At 42.9% G+C, this 22,053-nt stretch overlaps 1 protein-coding gene across 3 annotated transcripts in view; it reads left to right on the top strand.

Moving 5' to 3' along the window:
* The window catches only part of PSEN1 (presenilin 1), a 332,444-nt gene that overhangs the window by 187,172 nt on the left and 123,219 nt on the right, over positions 1-22,053 (top strand). For all 3 annotated transcript variants that reach the window (XM_053697784.1, XM_053697782.1, XM_053697783.1), the window contains 4 exons: positions 4,831-4,898; positions 13,555-13,775; positions 20,176-20,274; positions 20,576-20,665. In XM_053697784.1, the coding sequence (XP_053553759.1) occupies positions 4,831-4,898; positions 13,555-13,775; positions 20,176-20,274; positions 20,576-20,665 (478 nt within the window). The remainder of the gene's footprint in view (positions 1-4,830; positions 4,899-13,554; positions 13,776-20,175; positions 20,275-20,575; positions 20,666-22,053) is intronic.

Here is a 22,053-nt window from a genome sequence, read left to right on the forward strand (position 1 = left end):
ATGTTTCCCTTAGATGCCGCCATACGGGACTCGTGGCAGATGGTCCCTAAGGTGGAGGGAGCAGTCTCTACCCTAGCTAAGCGTACAACTATCCCCGTCGAGGACAGTTGTGCTTTCCTAGATCCTATGGATAAATTGGAGGGTCTCCTTAAGAAAATTTATATACATCAATTTTTTATTCTCCAGCCTCTTGCATGCATAGCCCCAGTTACTGCTGCAGCGGCTTTTTGGTTCGAGTCTCTTGAGGAGGCTCTGCAGGTAGGGACCCCGCTAGGCGATATTCTAGACAGGATTAAAGCTCTTAAATTAGCTAATTCCTTTATTTCTGACACCGTTTTTCAGTTAACCAAACTAACGGCTAAGAATTCAGGTTTTGTCATTTTGGCGCGTAGGGCGCTATGGCTTAAGTCCTGGTCAGCAGACGTTACTTCAAAGTCTAAGCTTCTTAACATCCCCTTCAAAGGACAGACCCTATTCGGGCCGGGCCTGAAGGAGATAATTTCTGATATTACTGGAGGAAAAGGTCACGCCCTTCCTCAGGATAGGTCCAATAAATTAAGGACCAAACAGAATAATTTTCGTTCATTTCGAAACTTTAAGTGTGGCGCAGCTTCAGCTTCCTCTAATGCAAAACAAGAGGGAAATTTCGCCCAGTCCAAACCAGTCTGGAGACCGAACCAGGCTTGGAACAAAGGGAAGCAGGCCAAGAAGCCTGCTGCTGCCTCTAAGACAGCATGAAGAGTTAGCCCCCGATCCGGGACCGGATCTAGTAGGGGGCAGACTTTCTCTCTTCGCCCAGGCTTGGGCAAGAGACGTCCAGGATCCCTGGGCACTAGAAATTGTTTCCCAGGGCTATCTTCTGGAATTCAAAGGATCATCTCCTACGGGGAGATTTCATCTCACAATTATCTGCGAACCAGATAAAGAGAGAGGCATTCTTACGTTGTGTTCAAGACCTACTGGTTATGGGAGTGATCCACCCAGTTCCAAGAGAGGAACAGGGACAGGGTTTCTATTCAAACCTGTTTATAGTTCCCAAAAAAGAGGGAACTTTCAGACCAATCTTGGATCTCAAGATCCTAAACAAATTTCTCAGGGTCCCATCCTTCAAGATGGAGACTATCCGAACCATCCTCCCTATGATCCAGGAGGGTCAATATATGACTACCGTGGACTTAAAGGATGCTTATCTCCACATTCCGATTCACAGAGATAATCATCAGTTCCTCAGGTTCGCCTTCTTAGACTGGCATTACCAGTTTGTGGCTCTTCCCTTCGGGTTAGCCACGGCACCAAAAATCTTTACGAAGGTTCTAGGGTCCCTACTGGCGGTTCTAAGGCCACGGGGCATAGCGGTGGCTCCTTACCTAGATGACATTCTGATCCAAGCGTCGACTTTTCAAATCACCAATACGGACATTGTTCTGGCCTTTCTGAGGTCTCACGGGTGGAAGGTGAACGAAGAAAAGAGTTCTCTCTCCCCTCTCAAGAGTTTCCTTCCTAGGAACACTGATAGATTCAGTATAAATGAAAAAAATTTCTGACAGAGGTCAGGTTATGAACACTTCTAACTTCCTGCCGTGCTCTTCATTCCACTTCTCGGCCGTCAGTGGCTCAGTGTATGGAAGTAATCGGCCTAATGGTAGCGGCAATGGACATAGTCCCGTTTGCCCGCCTTCATCTCAGACCACTGCAAATTTGAATGCTCAATCAGTGGAATGGGGACTACACAGATTTGTCCCTTCTGCTAAATCTGGATCAGGAGACCAGGGATTCTCTTCACTGGTGGTTATCTCGGGTCCATCTGTCCCGGGGAATGAGTTTCCGCAGGCCAGAGTGGACTATAGTGACGACAGATGCCAGCCTTCTGGGCTGGGGCGCAGTCTGGAACTCCCTGAAGGCTCGGGGTTCGTGGAAAACATTCTGGAACTGAGAGCGATATTCAATGCTCTTCACTCTTGGCCTCAACTAGCTGCGGTCAGGTTCATCAGATTTCAGTCGGACAATATCACGACTGTAGCCTATATCAACCATCGGGGGGGAACAAGAAGCCCCCTGGCAATGTTGGAGGTTTAAAAAATAATTCTATGGGCAGAGGTTCACTCTTGCCATCTCTCAGCTATCCATATCCCAGGAGTAGAGAACTGGGAGGCAGATTTTCTAAGTTGGCAGACTTTTCATCCGGGGGAGTGGGAGCTCCATCCGGAGGTATTTGCCCAGCTGATTCAACTATGGGGCAAACCAGAACTGGATCTGATAGCGTCTCGTCAGAACGCCAAGCTTCCTTGTTACGGGTCCAGGTCAAGGGATCCCCAGGCAGCGCTGATAGATGCTCTAGCAGTGCCCTGGTCCTTTAGCCTGGTTTATGTCTTCCCACCATTTCCTCTACTCCCTAGTCTGATTGCCAAGATCAAGCAGGAGAGAGCTTCAGGGATTTTGATAGCACCTGCGTGGCCACGCAGGACTTGGTATGCAGATCTGGTGGACATGTCATCCTTTCCACCATGGACTCTGCCGCTGAGGCAGGACCTTCTACTCCAAGGTCCATTCAAACATCCAAATCTAATATCTCTGCAGCTGACTGCTTGGAGATTGAACGCTTGATTTTATCAAAACGTGGTTTCTCTGAGTCAGTCATTAATACCTTAATACCTTAATTCAGGCTCGAAAGCCTGTCACCAGGAAAATCTATCATAAGATATGGTGTAAATATCTTCATTGGTGTGAATCCAAGGGTTACTCATGGAGTAAAGTCAGGATTACTAGGATATTATCCTTTCTCCAAGAAGGATTGGAGAAGGGATTTTCAGCTAGTTCCTTAAAGGGACAGATTTCTGCTCTGTCTATTCTTCTGCACAAGCGTCTGGCAGATGTTCCAGACGTTCAGGCGTTTTGTCAGGCTTTAGTTAAAATCAAGCCTGTGTTTAAACCTGTTGCTCCGCCATGGAGTTTAAATTTAGTTCTTAAAGTTCTTAAAGGGGTTCCGTTTGAACCTCTGCATTCCATAGATATCAAGCTTTTATCTTGGAAAGTTCTGTTTTTGGTAGCTATCTCTTCGGCTCGAAGAGTTTCAGAGTTATCTGCCTTACAGTGTGATTCCCCTTATCTGATCTTCCATGCAGATAAGGTAGTTTTGCGTACCAAACCTGGTTTTCTTCCTAAGGTGGTATCTAATAAGAATATCAATCAGGAGATTGTTGTTCCGTCGCTGTGTCCTAATCCTTCTTCAAAGAAGGAACGTCTATTACACATTCTTGACATGGTTCGTGCTTTAAAGTTTTATTTACAAGCTACTAAGGATTTTCATCAAACATCTGCATTGTTTGTCGTCTACTCTGGACAGAGGAGAGGCCAAAAGGCTTCGGCATCTTCTCTTTCTTTTTTGGCTGAGAAGCATAATCCGTTTAGCTTATGAGACTGCTGGCCAACAGCCTCCTGAAAGAATTACAGCTCATTCCACTAGAGCGGTAGCTTCCACATGGGCTTTTAAAAATGAGGCCTCTGTTGAACAGATTTGTAAGGCGGCGACTTGGTCTTCGCTTCATACTTTTTTTAAATTCTACAAATTTGATACTTTTGCTTCCTCGGAAGCTATTTTTGGGAGAAAGGTCTTGCAGGCAGTGGTGCCTTCTGTTTAAGTTCCTGCCTTGTCCTTCCCTTCATCCGTGTCCTAAAGCTTTGGTATTGGTATCCCACAAGTAATGGATGAACCCGTAGACTGGATACACCTTACAAGAGAAAACAAAATTTATGCTTACCTGATAAATTTCTTTCTCTTGTGGTGTATCCAGTCCATGGCTCGCCCTGTCATTTTAAGGCAGGTGTTTTTTATTTTTAAACTACAGTCACCACTGCACCCGATAGTTTCTCCTTTTTTCTTGCTTGTCTTCGGTCGAATGACTGGGGGTGGCAGTTAGGGGAGGAGCTATATAGACAGCTCTGCTGTGGGTGTCCTCTTGCAACTTCCTGTTGGGAAGGAGAATATCCCACAAGTAATGGATGAACCCGTGGACTGGATACACCACAAGAGAAAGAAAGGTAAGCATAAATTTTGTTTTTGACTTGAGTGTCAAATGTGCATTTAATGTCCACTATCTCTATATTTATATCTGGCCATCATTAAAACTGCAGCCTCACATACAATTGGCAGGTAAATAGCTATTGGTTGAACATAAGGAGGGTATCATTAGCTCTGTGTTTAGATATGTACCCCATTTTTTTATGTAATACTTTATGTAATACTTTACAAGTGATCTCACATTCTCAAAGGAATCATACAGACAATAACATTACATTGTTTTGTCATGTACATAACAAGCAATCCAAAGTCTATTACTCTATTCCACTAGTTTTCAAACCTTTCTTCGGGTCTTCCCAACAGGCCAAGTTTTCATGATTACCTTGGATGAGAGCAGGTAAAATGACCATGTTTATTAATCGGCTGATTATTTCACCTGTGCTCCAGTTCAGATATCCTCAAAATGTGGCCTGTTAGGGAGTCCTGAGGACAAATTTGAAATCCAGTGACCTATTCTCATTTTTCTTATTCTCTTTGTTTATATATAATTTTCTCTCTTGTCTTTGTATTATAATGTTCCAATAAAGTATCACACTCAGTGTTACTAGAAGTACTGCTATTGTTCCTTTAGTGCAATGTTTAGAAGCAGTGATGTCATACTAATGTTCACCTGTCTAGTAATGCTTTTATTTTTAACTTTTCAGCTGCCAAGATATTCAATATTGTTTTTAAAACTCTTGACAGTTAATGTATTTAGAGTCTGTCTTGCTCTTAACATGAACATAACATGGAGTGTTTATATTCTTTGCTAGGTTATACATGGCTGGTTGATCATTTCTTCTCTTCTGTTGCTGTTTTTCTTCTCTTTCATCTATCTGGGGTAAGTGTATCATGAAACGGTTCTGAGTAGCTAATAGTGAAAAAAATCTTGTCATAATGTTTTTTTTCAGTGCTATATGTATTTTTCTTACTTTCTTAGTCTCATAACAATCATACTATCTATCGAATATATATTTCCATCTTAATGGGAGGAGAGTCCACTGCTTCATTCATTACTTGTGGGAATTAAGAACCTGGCCACCAGGAGGAGGCAAAGACACCCCAGCCAAAGGCTTAAATACCTCCCCCACTCCCCTCATCCTCCAGTCATTCTTCTTCACAGGAGGTTTGCAGAGAAGTGTCGGAAGATTTGGAGTAGTCTCTTATGGAGGGTAGTACTCTTCGAAATGGGGCTGGAGTTTTAAGTAGCCCTGTCAGCCTCTCAGTGAGAGCATGAGTAAATGTCCGGAGATGCAGGGAGATTCTTTCTGCAAACCCATCCCGACTCCGATTAACAGCTCCATTAGCAATCAGCGTTGAGAGAAAAAAAGCAGGCAGCAAAACTCGTCAAGTCCATGTCAAGAGCGATGCTACTACCCTGTCACACTTGAAAGGCAGTGTTCCTGTTCCACGGCATTGATTCTACTAAGATCGTTTCATTTATATATATATTTGATAACATAAGAAGAAAGGGTCAATGTGTGGCATCTTTATCTTTATAGAATCTAGAGTAATACCCTCGTAAGGGTGTTATTGAACAGGGGGGATTTTATGGTACATAATATTGTTTATTGTGTTTCTGCTGCATTTGTGTGAGATGAGGCTCTGTCAGTGTGAAACAGTCAGTTCACTTAGCAAGAGATTGATACAGGTTGGTTTTTTTTGGCTCGTTTCTCTCTCTGGTGCATGGCTCTTCATGTGACCGGGTGTGGCCTTGTTAACTTCCTCTTTCTCAACCAGCATTCGGAGGAGACGAAAGCTGTTTCTTGTAGTCCGGAACATAGGAGGTAGTGAGTGCCCCGGCCATTGGGATATAAAGGTGCCATTTAACTTTTTATCAAGTCCGCAATAAAGGCGTAAGCTATAGAGGACTCTGATATGTTGGAGGATACTCCCTCTTTATCTAAACCTATTAACTGTGTATATTGTGAGGAGGTTCCAGTTGAACCGCCTGATCAACTCTGTTCCACATGCTTTGACAATATTACTATATCTAAAAAAGAATAAAATACGACTGAGCCTTCCACCTCTGAGAGTTCTCCGCCCGCTAGGTGTGTTCCCTGCAATCATCTCTGATAACACAAGCAGTTCCCCAGGGCACTACTAATCCTCCCGCGGGAGGGGCCCTTCGGCCGCCAGACTTAAATGCGATGCCTCGCCCTACTAAGCGCAAGCTGAAGGTACCATCTCAGGGGTCTTCGACTCCGCTTGATATCTCAGATAGATTATCTGCTGAGGAGGACAACTCCGACTTATCGGAGGATGTCGCCTCTGGGTCGGAATCGGCTACTTCTAAGCCTCCGTCCACGGAGGCACCAGATTTTAAAATGGAGCATTTGCGCTTTCTGCTGAAAGAGGTGCTTGCTACGTTGGAGGTTCCGGAACTGAAACTACCAGAGGAACTTCGATCCCTAAAACTTGACAGGGTTTATGAGGACAGGGTAGTGTCCCAGGCCTTCCCGGTTTCTGTCAAAATGGCTAACATTATTAGGAATGAATGGGAGAAACTTGGCTCGTCCTTTTTCCTCCTCTACTTTTTTTAAAAAGCTATTCCCCCGTCCTGGAAGCACAGCTGGAACTGTGGGGAACCGTCCCTAAAGTGGATGGTGCTATCTCCACACTAGCTAAGAGAACGACTATTCCGCTAGAGGATAGCTCCTCTTTCAAGGAACCCATGGATTAAAAGATGGAGTCCATGTTGCGGAAGATGTTCCAACTCACGAGGTTCGTTTTTCAACCGGCTGCGGCAGTCGCTGCAGTGGCTGGCGCGGCTACCTAGTGATGTGACACTCTATCAGCAATGGTCGAGGTGGAGACTCCCCTCAATGAGATTCTAGAATGAATTAAGGCCTTAAGGGTAGCGCATTCGTTCATTTGTGATGCTAACATGCAGATTATTCACCTGAATTCTAAAACATCAGGTTTTTCTGTTTTAGCCCGCAGGGCTCTGTGGCCAAAGTCGTGGTCTGCTGACATGACTTTTAAGTCTCGACTGCTTTCCCTTCCGTTCAAGGGAAAAGTTTTGTTTGGCCCGGGCCTGGATTCCATCATATCTACGGTTCAGGGTGGCAAGAGTGTCTTCTTGCCTCAGGATAAGAAGGCTAAACCTAAGGGGTCTACTTTTCGTCCCTTTCGTTCAGGCAAGTCTTAGCGCCAGCAGCCTGCCGCAAAGTCTGAGCAGTCCTAGGGATCTTGGAAACCAGCTAACTCTTGGAACAAGTTCAAGCAGAATAAGAAGCCTGCCGAGTCAAAGTCGGCATGAAGGGGCGGCTCCCGATCCATCCTCGGATCATTTAGGGGGCAGACTATTCCTTTTTGCGGAGGCCTGGAGAAGAGATGTTATAGTCCCTTGGGTTCTGGAGGTCGTAAACCAGGGTTACAGGATAGGTTTCAAGTCTTATCCGACCAGAGGCAGGTTCCTCCTGTCAAACATATCATCAAGGCCAGGAAAGAAAGACTCCTTCCTTGGGTGTGTGAGGGATCTTTCATCTCTCGGAGTAATCGTCCCAGTTCCTCCGGCAAAAAGAGGCCTGGGGTATTATTAAAACCTTTTCGTGGTCCCAAAGAAGGAGGGCACGTTTCGTCCAATTCTGGACCTAAAGGCCCTAAACAAGTTTTTGTCAGTTCCATCGTTCAAAATGGAGATGATCAGATCAATTTTGCCCCTGGTTCAGGAGGGGCAATTCATGACAACTATAGATCTGAAGGACGCTTACCTTCACGTTCCAATCCAAAGGGATCACTTCAGGTTTCTAAGGTTCGCCTTGCTGGACCAGCACTTCTAGTTTGTGGCCGTCCCGTTTTGGTCTGACGACTGCCCCAAGAGTCTTTACAAAGGTTCTGGGAGCTCTACTCACAGTAGCCAGGGGGATTGCAGTGGAACCTTATCTAAATGATATCCTGGTCCAGGCTCCATCCTAAAGTCTTGCGAAGGATCACTAAAGAGCTCTTCTTCTTCTCCTTCTGTCCCACGTGTGGAAGATAAACGAAGGAAAGAGTTCATTGGTCCCCAGCAACAGGGTGGAATTGCTGGGTATGATAATAGATTCTTCAGTCATGAAGATATTTTTGACAGATCAGAGACGTTGCAAACTTGCGTCCAACTGTCTAGCTCTTCAGACATCCTCCAGGACATCTATGGCCAGGTGTATGGAGGTGATCGGGCTCATGGTATCCAGCATAGATGTCATTCCATACGTCAGGTTCCATCTCAGACCTCTCCAGCTGTGCATGTTGAGTCAATGGAACGGCGATCATTCAGATCTGTCCCAACAGCTATCTCTGGACGAACCGATGAGGGAGTCACTACCTTTGTGGACCCGACCGGGGCAGCTGTCACGGGGGACTTCCTTCTTGAGACCATCCTGGGAGATTGTGACCACGGATGCAAGTCTATCAGGATGAGAAGCTGTTTGGGGTGCCAGAAAGGCGCAGGGCAGATAGACTCAAGAGGAGTCGTCTACCTGTAAATATTCTGGAGCTTCGAGCAATATTCAATGCTGTAAGGGCTTGGCCCCTCCTGGGATCATCACGATTCATCAGATTCCAGTCGGACAACATTACCTCGGTGGCTTTCATAAACCATCAGGGGGGAACGAGAAGTTCGCTAACCATGAGGGAAGTATCTCAGATTCTGGAATGGGCAGAGACTCACAATTGTTCGCTCTCAGCGATCCACATTCCGGGTGTGGACAACTGGGAAGTGGATTTTCTGAGCAGACAGACGTTTCATCCAGGGTAATGGTCTCTCCATCCCGAGGTGTTTACGGAGATCTGCAACAGATGGGGGACTCTGGAGATAGATCTCATGGCGTCCAGACTCAATTGCAAGCTACCCAGATACGGGTCGTGATCCAGGGATCCCCAGGTGGAACTGATAGATGCCTCTGCAATGCCCTGGGACTGTAACCCGTGTAGTGGTCCGCATCAAGCAGGTGCAAGCTTCGGCTATTCTGATTGCTCCGTTGTGGCCGCGGAGGATGTGGTTTGCGGATCTGGTGGGGATGAACTGAAATTTCGGCTTCAATTGCGTGTTGTATATTTCTCCATACAGACTGAGGCGAACACCATTATAATACATACTTTTCCATCTTGTGATGCAGTACTTTCGTCTTTTAACTAATTTTTCAAAGGCTCAGCGCCAAGAAGAGACACTTATTGCCAGAAATGTGCGCTTCTACAGGCGCATATGGGTACCAACAGTATTATATATATATATATATATATATATATATATATTTATTTTTGTGATCTTAAATTATCAACATATGGAAAAAACACCACAGAAACATTATATAATATAAATATAAGCTAAATAATTACCTAAAAAACGCTTTTTTAATAATTAAAACATGGCAACGTAAATATTTATAGGGATGTACTGTGATAAATAGGGAGTAAATGCTTTTACCGACAGGCAAAATTTATCATTATTACGCCCCAGCTGCGCAAAGTTACGTCTATTTTTTTTTATGAGTTCAGGCGCACATGTGCGCTTTTACGGAAGCGAGCTGGGGCACAGTTACAGGCGAAGCACATACAGAGTTCGCCTAGCCTTTGATAAATCTAGCCCTTGGTTCTTAAGGTTTTGCAGAGGCCTCCGTTTGAGCCTATGCATGTACTTGACATTAAGATTCTTTTATGGAAATTCCTATTGGCTATTGCATCGGCACGCAGAGTCTCTGAGTTGGCGGCCTTACTAAGTTAGCCGCCCTTCTTAGTTTTTCACGCCGATAAGGCTGTTCTTCACACTGGATTGGGATTCCTACCCAAGGTGGTGTCGAGTCGTAACATCATTCGGGAAATAGTAGTTCCTTCTTTGTGTCCTAACCCTTCTTCAAAGGAAAGTTTACTTCATAATCTGGACGTGGTTTGGGCTTTGAAGTTTTATCTTCAGGCCACGAAGGAGTTCAAACAGACTTCGTCCTTATTTGTTGTGTATCCAGGGATACGCAGGGGACAAAGGGCCTCTGCTACTTCTTTATCCTTTTGGTTGAGGAGTATGATCCGTCTGGCATATGAGACAGTGGGACACAAGCCTCCTCAGAGGATTACGGCTCACTCAACTAGAGCTGTGGCCTCTTCTTGGGCCTTCAAGAATAAGGCCTCTATGGAGCAGATTTGTAAGGCGGCCACTTGGTCTTCCTTACATACTTTTGCAAAGTTTTATAAATTTGACGTTTTCGCTTCAGCGGAAGCAGCTTTTGGGAGAAAGGTTCTGCAGGCTGTAGTGCCCTCAGTTTAGGGTCCGCCTCCTTTTGCCCTCCCGTTTTTTTTCATTCAGTGTCCTCTAGAGCTTGGGTATTTGTTCCCATAAGTAATGAATGAAGCAGTGGACTCTCCTCCCATTATGATGGAAAACATAAATTATGCTTACCTGATCATTTAATTTCCATCTGTGGGAGGAGAGTCCACTGCCCCCGCCCGTTTCTCTGGTGGATGGGCCTAAATTTATTTTATTCTTCTGGCATCATTTATACCCTGATATTTCTCCTACTGTTCCTTGTTCCCTTTGCAGAATGACTGGGGGATGAGGGTAGTGGGGGGAGGTATTTAAGCCTTTGGCTGGGGTGTCTTTGCCTCTTCCTGGTGGCCAGGTTCTTAATTCCCACAAGTAATGAATAAAGCAGTGGACTCTCCTCCCACAGATAGAAATGAAATGATCAGGTAAGCATAATTTGTTATACATATATATATATATATATATATATATATATATATATATATATTTGCCTCTTGTGTATTTTGACATAACTGAGCTGTACGTTTTATTATGAGACAAATACAGATCAGTGAATGCATAACTGCTTCTGTTATCAGTATATGAAGCAATAATTCTGCTAGCCATATATTAGAGCAGTAATTAATTAGACCCTTCATAGAGACAAGTATTGAGCTGGTAATAACTGTTTGTGGCAACTGCATGTAGAGGAATAACTCTTTCGGTCCCTTTAATCCCCCCAAATATAGCCGTGAGTTTGTCTTATAAAGATGGATTCTTTTACCACCCTGCCATTTTCAGAATCCACTGGGATGCAGCGAAGGCAAACGGAGCATTTCAACAACAAAAAAATGCTCGCAATAAGTATAAAAAAGACACCTAAACGCACGCAATAAGTATTTAAAAAAAAACAAAACAAAAAAACTTAACCGCCCGTACAAAGTGTTAAGAAAAAAACAACTACCTAATAAAATTATTAACCCCTATATCCGCAAATCCCAACATCGCAAACGGCCTAATACATCTATTAACCCCTAAACCGCCAACCCCCAACAACACATTAAACCTAATTTACCTATTAACTCCTAAACCGCCAACCCCCACAACGCAAAAAACTAATTTAATGACTAAGCCCCCTAAATTAACCCATTAATTACAATAAAATTTAACTACATTACTATAAAAAATACAAAAAAAAATCCCTTTGAAAATAAAAAGGCCCCCCAAAATAAAAACACCCCCTAATCTAATGCTAAACTACCAATAGCCCTTAAAATGGCTTTTTGTAGGGCATTGCCCTAAGTTAAACAGCTCTTTTACATTAAAAATAAACAAAGTCCCCCCTAACAGTAAACCCCCCCTACCCACCAAACCCCCCAAAATAAAAAAAATCTAACACAAAAAAACCTAAATTACCCATTGCCATGAAAAGGGCATTCGTATGGGCATTGCCCTTAAAAGCCCCAAACAGGTACTCACGGTTTCAGAAGTACGTCGGAGAAGATCTTCTTCCAGGCGGGTCTATCATCTTCATCCACAGCGAAGGCGGCGCGGAGGTCCGGAGTGGTCTTCCTAGATGTGGCGATCTGCGGAGGCGGCAGTGGCACTCCTCGAGGGCAGCAGTCCTCAGTGGCGACATGGAGGTTCCTCTTCATACAATCGTCCACCGCACACTGAAGAAAGAATTCAAGGTACCCCATATTTATTGGGGTACCTTAATTTCCTATTGGCTGAAATTTTCAAAATCAGCCAATAGAATGAGAGCTACTGAAATCGTATTGGCTAATTTGAACAGCCAATAGGATTTTAGTAGCTCTAATCCTATTGGCTGTTTTGAAATATTCAGCCAATAGGAATGCAAGGTACCCCAAATGGATTGCGGTACCTTGCATTCTTTCTTCAGTATACCTCGGATGAAGAGGAGCCTCCATGTCGCCGAGGACAGCCGCCGCGGATCGCCATATCTGGGAAGACCGCTCCAGACTGCCTTTGCTGTGGATGAAGATGATGGACCTGCCTGGAAGAAGACCTCCGCCGGACTTCTGAAACCGTGAGTACCTATTTTGGGGCTTTAGTGTTAGTTTTTTGTTTTGTTTTTTAACTTAGGGTTTTTTTGGGCTTTCTTAAAAGAGCTAAATGCCCTTTAAGGGCAGTGCCCATACGAATGCCCTTTCCACGGCAATGGGTAGTTTAGTTTTTTTTAGTGTTTTTTATTTTTATTTTGGGGGGTTTTACTTTTAGGGGGACTTTGTTTATTTTTAATGTAAAAGAGTTGTTTAACTTAGGGCAATGCCCTACAAAAAGCCCTTTTAAGGGCTATTGGTAGTTTAGCATTAGATTAGGGGGTGTTTTTATTTTGGGTTTTTTGGGGGGGGGTTTCATGGTAAATCGGTTTCATTTTTTTATTTTGGATAATGTGTTGTATTTTTTTTCTGTAGTTCTATTTTTTATTTTTTTTATTTACAACATATAGACTGCCCTCTGGGCAGGCTTACCAACTAGTATTAATATATCTGTGTTAGTTATGAAAAACTATAGAATTAGTAATAAAGGGATTATCTATCTTTTTAAACAATTAAAGACTGTCCCTTTAAACATTACATACGTTTGTTTTATAAGCATAGTATTAAGGTTATTCCCTGTCTTTCTCTTGTTACGGGTGCAGCCCGTAGCTTTCCAGCAGCATAACCTAGGATCCAGAGGTGCGGCACCCATAATTAGAGGGTGGTGCATTAAATGTATTTAGTATTTAATGTCCCTTTTTAAGTACATCTACAAAGTTTTTTTCTGCACCAGAATGAAAAATGAAGATAAAATAATATGACAGTACAGGTACAAATTCCAAAATCCGGAATTCCGAAATACAAAATTTTTAATTGAATTTGTTTGGTTTGGTTTGTGTTCTAAATTGCAAATAATACTCTCTATTTATTTAAAACCACAAATATTACCTTCTGTTTACAGGACTGTACTGTTTTTATGGCATGTAAATATTGCCCAAATGACATACGATATTGTTGTTTACACTTGGTTCCATCCCTTCTCCAAACTGTTCCATTTTACTGATGCAAATTTTCCAAAATCCAAACTACTCCAAAATCCAAATCTTTACCGGTCCCAAGCAGTTTAGATAAAGGGTTTTCTACCTGCATCTGCAGCATTCATCTTTATTTCTTTCTTTCTAAAAAAGTAATTATCTAAATATGATTTGATGTAATATATCTGAATATGATGAATGTTTTCATATACTTTCAGACAAATTTGTTTTGCTTTCTAGAGAGGTGTTCAAAACCTATAATGTTGCCATGGATTACTTCACACTGGCCTTGATGATCTGGAATTTTGGTGTTGTGGGCATGATCTGTATTCACTGGAAGGGACCTCTACTCTTGCAACAGGCCTATCTCATTATGATCAGTGCTCTAATGGCCTTGGTGTTTATCAAGTATCTTCCTGAGTGGACGGCTTGGCTCATTCTGGCAGTGATATCTGTTTATGGTACACACATAATATATATAATACACAGTGTAAATCCATCAAACGCAATTGTTATGTGGTGAAATACGTGTTTGTTTGTTCGGAATATATGTGTTTATCTGAGAAAATGCAACAAATCCCCCCCCCCCCCATATTCATTTAATAAAAAGGATAAACTTATCGTACAAAGATTAACCCAACTGTAAAATTAGTCATCACATTAATGTTTGATATCTTAAACATTGTGTGCATAGGTAAATAAAGTCGTCTTCTTCTTAAGAATATGCTTTTTAGAAACATTTTAAAGCGACTTTATATAACACAGAACTTTTTTATAAGGAAAAAACTTCTTCAACCTCACATAAAGTTTTCTGAAGCTATAAATGGTAAAGCGATGAAGTTTGAGTTAATGTGGCAGTAGATTTTATTTCTCCTACATTGGTGTGTCCGGTCCACGGCTTCATCCTTACTTGTGGGATATTCTCTTCCCCTACACGAAATGGCAAAGAGAGCACACAGCAAGAGCTATCCATATAGTCCCCCCTTTGGCTCCGCCCCCCACTCATTCTCTTTGCCTGCTCTGAACAAGTAGCATCTCCACGGGGATGGTAAAGAGTATGTGGTGTTAGTTGTAGTTTTATTTCTTCTATCAAGAGTTTGTTATTTTAAAATAGTGCCGGTTTGTACTATTTACTCTACAACAGAAAGTGATGAAGAGTTCTGTTAAGAGGAGTATGATTTTAGCAACAGTAACTAAAATCCATTGCTGTTCCCACGCAGGACTGTTGAAACCAGAGAACTTCAGTTGGGGGGAACAGTTTTCAGACTTCTCTGCTCCAGGTATGACTAGTCTCTTTTCTAACAAGACATAGTAATGCTAGAAGACTGTAATTTTCCTTATGGGATCGGTAAGCCATTTTCTTAGACTCATAACAGAATGAAGGCTTATAAATGGGCTCTATACTGGTTGACACTATTGTGGGCTAAATCGATTGATTTATATATTATTTATATGACTTTTGGAGTGTTTTGTGACTTTGAAACACCTCTGGGAACGTTTTTATTACGCCTGGCAGTTGTTAAGACACCTAATCTAGTCAGGAAGGCCCCTTCACTCTGGTATGCAGAGGGAGGAGGCCTCATTTTCGCGCCTCAGTTGCGCAGTTACTTTTGGAAGCAGTGCATGCAGCTTCATGTGAGAGGGTCCTGTGGCCATAAAAACGATTTCAAGAAGGCTTATTTCTGTGGTGAATAACCCCAATGAAGGTAAAAGCCGCAGCAAACTCTGTGGCAGGGACTGTAGTGGGTTTAAACTGGTAAATTGAACAATTAGCTCCGGTTTGCTCATTTAAGGGGTTAGAGACTTGAAATTTGGTGTGCAATACTTTCAAACCATTAAGACACTAGGGTGCAAATTTTGTAAAGATCGGATATTTCCTTCATAGTTTTTCAAACATTCAGAAATAAAGTGTGCTCTTTTTATTATTTAAAGAGACAGTAACGGTTTTGTTTAAAAACGGTTTTATTGCATTAATAGCCTGCCAAAGTCTGTCTAACATGTGTATACCTTCAGATAGCATATGTTCTGTGTGTATGGAGGCCAAGGTGGTTCCCCCTTTAAATGTATGTTAAAATTGTGCCATGGCGTCCAAACAAAGTAAGGACAGTACTGTCACATTTAATAAGGTTGCCCAAGATGATTCTTCAAATGAAGGTAGTGGGGATAGTTCATCATCCTCTCCTTCTGTGTCAATACCAGTTTTGCCCGCGCAGGCGACACCTAGTACATCTAGCGCGCCAATGCTGGTTACTATGCAGCAATTAACTGCAGTAATGGATAATTCTATAGCAAATCTTTTATCCAAACTGCCAGCATTTCCCAGAAAGCGTGATTGCTCAGTTTTAAATACAGAGGATGAGCAAGTGGGCGCTGACGATAATTTATCTGTTATACCCTCACACCAGTCTGAATTGGCAGTGAGGGAGGGTCTGTCTGAGGGAGAAATTTCTGATTCAGGAAAAGTTTCTCAGCAGGCAGAACCTGATATCGTGGCATTTAAATTTAAGTTAGAACATCTCCGCGCCCTGCTTAAGGAGGTGCTAACTACTCTTGATGATTGTGACTCTTTGGTGATTCCAGAGAAATTGTGCAAAATGGACAAATTCCTAGAGGTCCCTGTGCACGCTGATGCCTTTCCGATATTCAAGAGGGTGGCGGACATAGTGACCAAGGAGTGGGAGAAGCCAGGTATACCTTTTGTCCCACCTCCTATATTTAAGAAAATGTTCCCCATTGTCGACCCCAGAAGGGACGCATGGCAAACAGTCCCTAAGGTTGAGGGGGCAGTTTCTACGTTGGCCAAGCGCACAACTATTCCCATTGAGGACAGTTGTGCTTTCAAAGATCCTGTGGATAAAAAATTGGAAGGATTGCTTAAAAAGATATTTGTTCAGCAAGGTTTCCTTCTCCAACCAATTTTGTGCATTATTCCTGTCACCACGGCGGCGTCTTTTTGGTTCGAGGAACTAGAAAATTCGCTCCATAAGGAGACTCCATATGAGGAAGTCATGGACAGAATTCACGCATTAAAGTTGGCTAATTCCTTTTATTTTAGATGCCGCTTTTCAATTGGCTAAATTAGCGGCGAAAAATTCAGGTTTTGCTATAGTGACGCGCAGAGCGCTTTGGCTAAAATCTTGGTCGGCGGATGTGTCGTCCAAGACAAAACTGCTTAATATTCCTTTCAAGGGACCCTTTTTGGGCCAGAATTGAAGGAGATTATTTCAGACATCACTGGGGGAAAGGGCCATGCCCTCCCACAGGATAGGCCTTTCAAGGCTAAGAACAAATCTAATTTTCGTTCCTTTCGCAATTTCAGGAACGGACCGTCTCCTAACTCTGCAGCCTCTAGACCAGCATGGAAACCAATGCAAGGCTGGAACAAGGGTAAGCAGGCCAAGAAGCCTGCTGCTGCTACCAAGACAGCATGAAGGGGTAGCCCCTGATCCAGGACCGGATCTAGTAGGGGGCAGACTTTCTCTCTTTGCTCAGGCTTGGGCAAGAGATGTTCCGGATCCCTGGGCACTAGAAATAGTCTCTCAGGGGTATCTTCTAGAGTTCAAGGAACTTCCTCCAAGGGGAAGGTTCCACATGTCTCGCTTATCTTCAGACCAGATAAAGAGACAGGCATTCTTACATTGCGTAGGAGACCTATGGGAGTGATACACCTAGTTCCAACAGCGGAACAAGGTCTGGGGTTTTACTCAAACCTGTTTTTAGTTCCCAAAAAAGAGGGAACTTTCAGGCCAATTCTGGATTTAAAAATTCTAAACCAAATTCCTCAGAGTTCAATCATTCAAAATGGAAACCATTCGAACAATTTTACCAACAATCCAGGAGGGTCAATACATGACTACCGTGGACTTAAAAGATGCATACCTACATATTCCTATCCACAAAGATCATCAGTTCCTAAGGTTCGCCTTTCTGGACAAACATTACCAGTTCGTGGCTCTTCCGTTCGGTTTAGCCACTGCTCCCAGAATTTTCACAAAGGTGCTAGGGTCCCTACTAGCGGTTCTAAGACCGAGGGGCATTGCGGTGGCACCTTACTTAGACGACATCCTAATCCAAGCGTCGTCCCTTTCCAGATCAAGGGCTCATACAGACATTGTATTAGCTTTTCTCAGGTCTCACGGGTGGAAGGTGAACGTAGAAAAGAGTTCCCTGTCCCCGTCTACAAGGGTTCCCTTCCTGGGAACAATAATAGATTCTGTAGAAATGAAGATTTTTCTGACAGAGGTCAGAAAATTAAAACTTCTAAACGCTTGTCAAGTTCTTCAATCTATTCCTCAGCCTTCCATAGCTCAGTGCATGGAGGTAATAGGACTAATGGTTGCAGCAATGGACGTGGTTCCTTTTGCTCAAATTCATCTAAGACCATTGCAACTGTGCATGCTCAAACAGTGGAATGGGGATTATGCAGACTTGTCTCCCCAGATTCAAGTAGACCAGGTAACCAGAGACTCACTCCGCTGGTGGTTGACTCAGGATCACCTGTCTCAGGGAATGAGTTTACGCAGACCAGAGTGGGTCATCGTCACGACTGACGCCAGTCTCTTAGGCTGGGGCGCGGTCTGGGACTCCCTGAAAGCTCAGGGTCTATGGTCTCGGGAAGAGTCCCTTCTCCCGATAAACATTTTGGAACTGAGAGCGATATTCAATGCGCTCCTGGCCTGGCCTCACCTAGCGAAGGCCAGATTCATGAGATTTCAGTCGGACAACATGACGACTGTAGCGTACATCAATCATCAGGGGGGAACAAAGAGTTCCTTGGCGATGACAGAGGTATCCAAGATCATCAAATGGGCGGAGGATCACTCCTGCCACCTATCTGCAATCCACATCCCAGGGGTAGACAACTGGGAGGCGGATTATTTGAGTCGTCAGACTTTCCATCCGGGGGAGTGGGAACTCCACCCGGAGGTCTTTGCCCAGTTAACTCATCTATGGGGCACTCCAGATATGGATCTGATGGCGTCTCGTCAGAACTTCAAAGTTCCTCGATACGGGTCCAGATCCAGGGATCCCAGGGCGACACTAGTGGATGCATTAGTGGCGCCTTGGTCGTTCAATCTAGCTTATGTGTTTCCACCGTTCCCTCTCCTTCCCAGGCTGGTAGCCAGGATCAAACAGGAGAAGGCCTCGGTGATCCTAATAGCTCCTGCGTGGTCACGCAGGACTTGGTATGCAGACCTGGTGAATATGTCATCGGCTCCACCATGGAAGCTACCTTTTGAGACAGGATCTTCTAGTACAAGGTCCATTCGAACATCCAAATCTAGTCTCTCTGCAACTGACTGCTTGGAAATTTTCAGATTCAGTTATAGATACTCTGGTTCAAGCCAGAAAGCCTGTGACTAGGAAGATTTACCATAAGATATGGCACAAATATATCTGTTGGTGCGAATCCAAGGGTTTTTCTTGGAGTAAAATCAAAATTCCTAGGATTCTTTCCTTTCTCCAAGAGGGTTTGGAGAAAGGTTTGTCAGCTAGTTCTCTAAAGGGACAGATATCTGCTCTGTCTGTCTTGTTGCACAAACGTCTGTCAGCCGTGCCAGATGTACAAGCGTGTGTACAGGCGTTAGTCAGAATCAATGACTCCTCCATGGAGTCTAAACTTAGTTCTTTCAGTTCTTCAAGGGGTTCTGTTTGAACCTTTGCATTCCATAGATATTAAGTTACTATCTTGGAAAGTTCTGTTTTTAGTTGCTATTTCTTCTGCTAGAAGAGTTTCTGAATTATCTGCTTTGCAGTGTACTTCTCCCTATCTGGTATTTCATGCAGATAAGATAGTTTTACGTACCAAACCTGGTTTTCTTCCAAAAGTAGTTTCCAACAGGAATATTAACCAGGAAATAGTTGTTCCTTCCCTATGTCCGAATCCAGTTTCAAAGAAGGAACGTTTGTTACACAACCTAGATGTGGTCCGTGCTTTAAAATTCTATTTAGAAGCAACAACGGATTTCAGACAAACATCATCTTTGTTTGTCGTTTATTCTGGTAAGAGGAGAGGGCAGAAAGCTACTGCTACCTGTCTTTCTTTTTGGCTGAAAAGCATCATCCGATTGGCTTATGAGACTGCCGGACGGCAGCCTCCTGAACGAATTACAGCTCACTCTACTAGAGCTGTGGCTTCCACATGGGCCTTCAAGAACGAGGCTTCTGTTGATCAGATCTGTAAGGCAGCGACTTGGTCTTCTCTGCATACTTTTGCCAAATTTTACAAATTCGATACTTATGCTTCTTCGGAGGCTGTTTTTGGGAGAAAGGTTTTGCAAACCGTGGTGCCTTCCGTTTAGGTAACCTGACTTGCTCCCTCCCTTCATCCGTGTCCTAAAGCTTTGGTATTGGTTCCCACAAGTAAGGATAAAGCCGTGGACCGGACACACCAATGTAGGAGAAAACAGAATTTATGTTTACCTGATAAATTTCTTTCTCCTACGGTGTGTCCGGTCCACGGCTGCCCTGGCTTTTAGTCAGGTTTGAAAATTTTTATTCCATACACTACAGTCACCACGGCACCCTATAGTTTCTCCTTTTTCTCCTAACTGTCGGTCGAATGACTGGGGGGCGGAGTCAGAGGGGGGACTATATGGACAGCTCTTGCTGTGTGCTCTCTTTGCCATTTCCTGTAGGGGAAGAGAATATCCCACAAGTAAGGATGAAGCCGTGGACCGGACACACCGTAGGAGAAAGAAATTTATCAGGTAAACATAAATTCTGTTTTATGTCATATTAGCAAGCATTGCATATATGTTCCCTAATAGCAATATACAGCTTTTTATTTTTAAAGCTGATCTTTGTCAGTTTAGGACTGTAAAATAGTAGCTTGTCTTTAAATCTGCTCTTCTTTCTTAGATCTCATTGCGGTACTGTGTCCAAAGGGACCCCTGCGAATGCTCGTGGAGACTGCTCAGGAGAGAAATGAAACTCTGTTCCCAGCCTTAATTTATTCATGTATGTATATTTCTGTATTAGTTTTTTTAACAGCTTTCTGCTTGCTATAAAGTTCCTTATTCATTATTTGTCAATGAAGATTCCTTCATAACTATAATCCTAGTGTAGACAGATTTATTGTGTATGGCTGGATTTTATTGTATTGCTTAGTACCAGAATTTGAGACTGTACATTTTGCTATTCTTCTAAAAGTAAAAGTTAGAACTAATTGAAACATTTTATAAAGTATGCTTTGATTTGCATGGCGTGTTGCAGCAATAACAGATGCTTTAAAAAGCTAATTTTCTAACCTTATCTGCAGCTACGATGATATGGTTAGTGAATATGGCAGATGGAAATTCGGAGAGCAAACAAAGTGTTAACAAGAAACAACAAACCTATAATACGCAAGGTAAGTGTGATACATGGTTTAGTAAACATACCATTTTTCTGTTTGCTTTTATCAATAATATGTACAATTGACACAAGCAATTTTGTTATTATTTCGTTAAAAGAATTCGTAAAATGGCAGTGTCTGTGGTTATCCTTTCTTCCTTTCTTTCTTTCTTTCTCTTTCTCTCTTTTAAGCTCTTACATGTGGATTTGCACAGATATTTGTTTGTTTACTTTTTTCCTAATATATCCAGATCTGAAATGAGCCAAATGCTACAGACTTGTAGCCATTTAGATAGATAGATAGATAGATAGATAGATAGATAGATAGATAAGAGGCTGCTCCTGGGTGGTAAATCACCATAGAACTAGCTAATGAGCTGTTGTTCGTTCCTGGTAGAGCGCTTCTGTTTTCGTATGCAAATGAATATGACCCTGGTGAGTTCTCCCTATGGGTGATTGGGGAAACCAGACGTGGACTCCTTGCCCAGTGTGTTAGAGGAATGTGGCTGCACCTTACTGACGAGGCCCACAGAAGGCAGAAACAATCATCTGGGGTTGTCATGTTCCTTGTTCAGTGGAGGATTGCCGGTATTTTGGGGCTGGACTGACCTTACTTGGCGGAATCAGACTGATATACTTCAGGAAAGTTTTCCTCTGTGAAAAGCATACTAGTGTAAAAGAGGCTGCTCCTGGGTGGTAAATTACCATAGAACTAGCTGATGAGCTGTTGTTCGTTCCTGGTAGAGCGCATCTGTTTTCGTAGGTAGGTAGATAGATAGATATTGATATATAATTTCCATTCCTTCTCTGAAGCAGCCACATGTTTCTGCATTCTCAGTACTTAGGTATTTTTTTTCCTCTTCTTGCCTTTAAAGGGACACTCTAGTCCAAAATAAACTTTCATGATTCAGATAGGGCATGCAATTTTATACAACTTTCCATTTTGCTTTGTTCTCTTGGTATTCTTAGTTGAAAGCTAAATCTAGGAGGTTCATATGCTGATTTCATAGACCTTGAAGGCCACCTCTTATCTGAATGTATTTTTACAAGTTTTCACCACTAGAGGGTGTTAGTTCATGTGTGCCATATAGAGAACATTGTGCTCACACACGTGGAGTTACCTAGGAGTCAGCACTGATTGGCTAAAATGCAAGTCTATCAAAAGAACTGAAAGGGGGCAGTTTGCCGAGGCTTAGATACAAACTAATCACAGAGGTAAAACGTGTATTAATACAACTGCGTTGGTTATGCAAACCTAGGTAATGGGTCATAAAGGGATTATCTATATTTTAAAGCAATAACAATTCTGGTGTAGACTGTCCCTTTTAATGTTGCAGCAAGTTTACTATTTGCCTTGTCAGTAAGACAACAGGTTTCTGCGATGCCAACGGCAACTACATTCAG

The sequence above is a fragment of the Bombina bombina genome, chromosome 1 (genome assembly GCF_027579735.1).
Source record: "Bombina bombina isolate aBomBom1 chromosome 1, aBomBom1.pri, whole genome shotgun sequence".
NCBI lineage: Eukaryota > Metazoa > Chordata > Amphibia > Anura > Bombinatoridae > Bombina > Bombina bombina.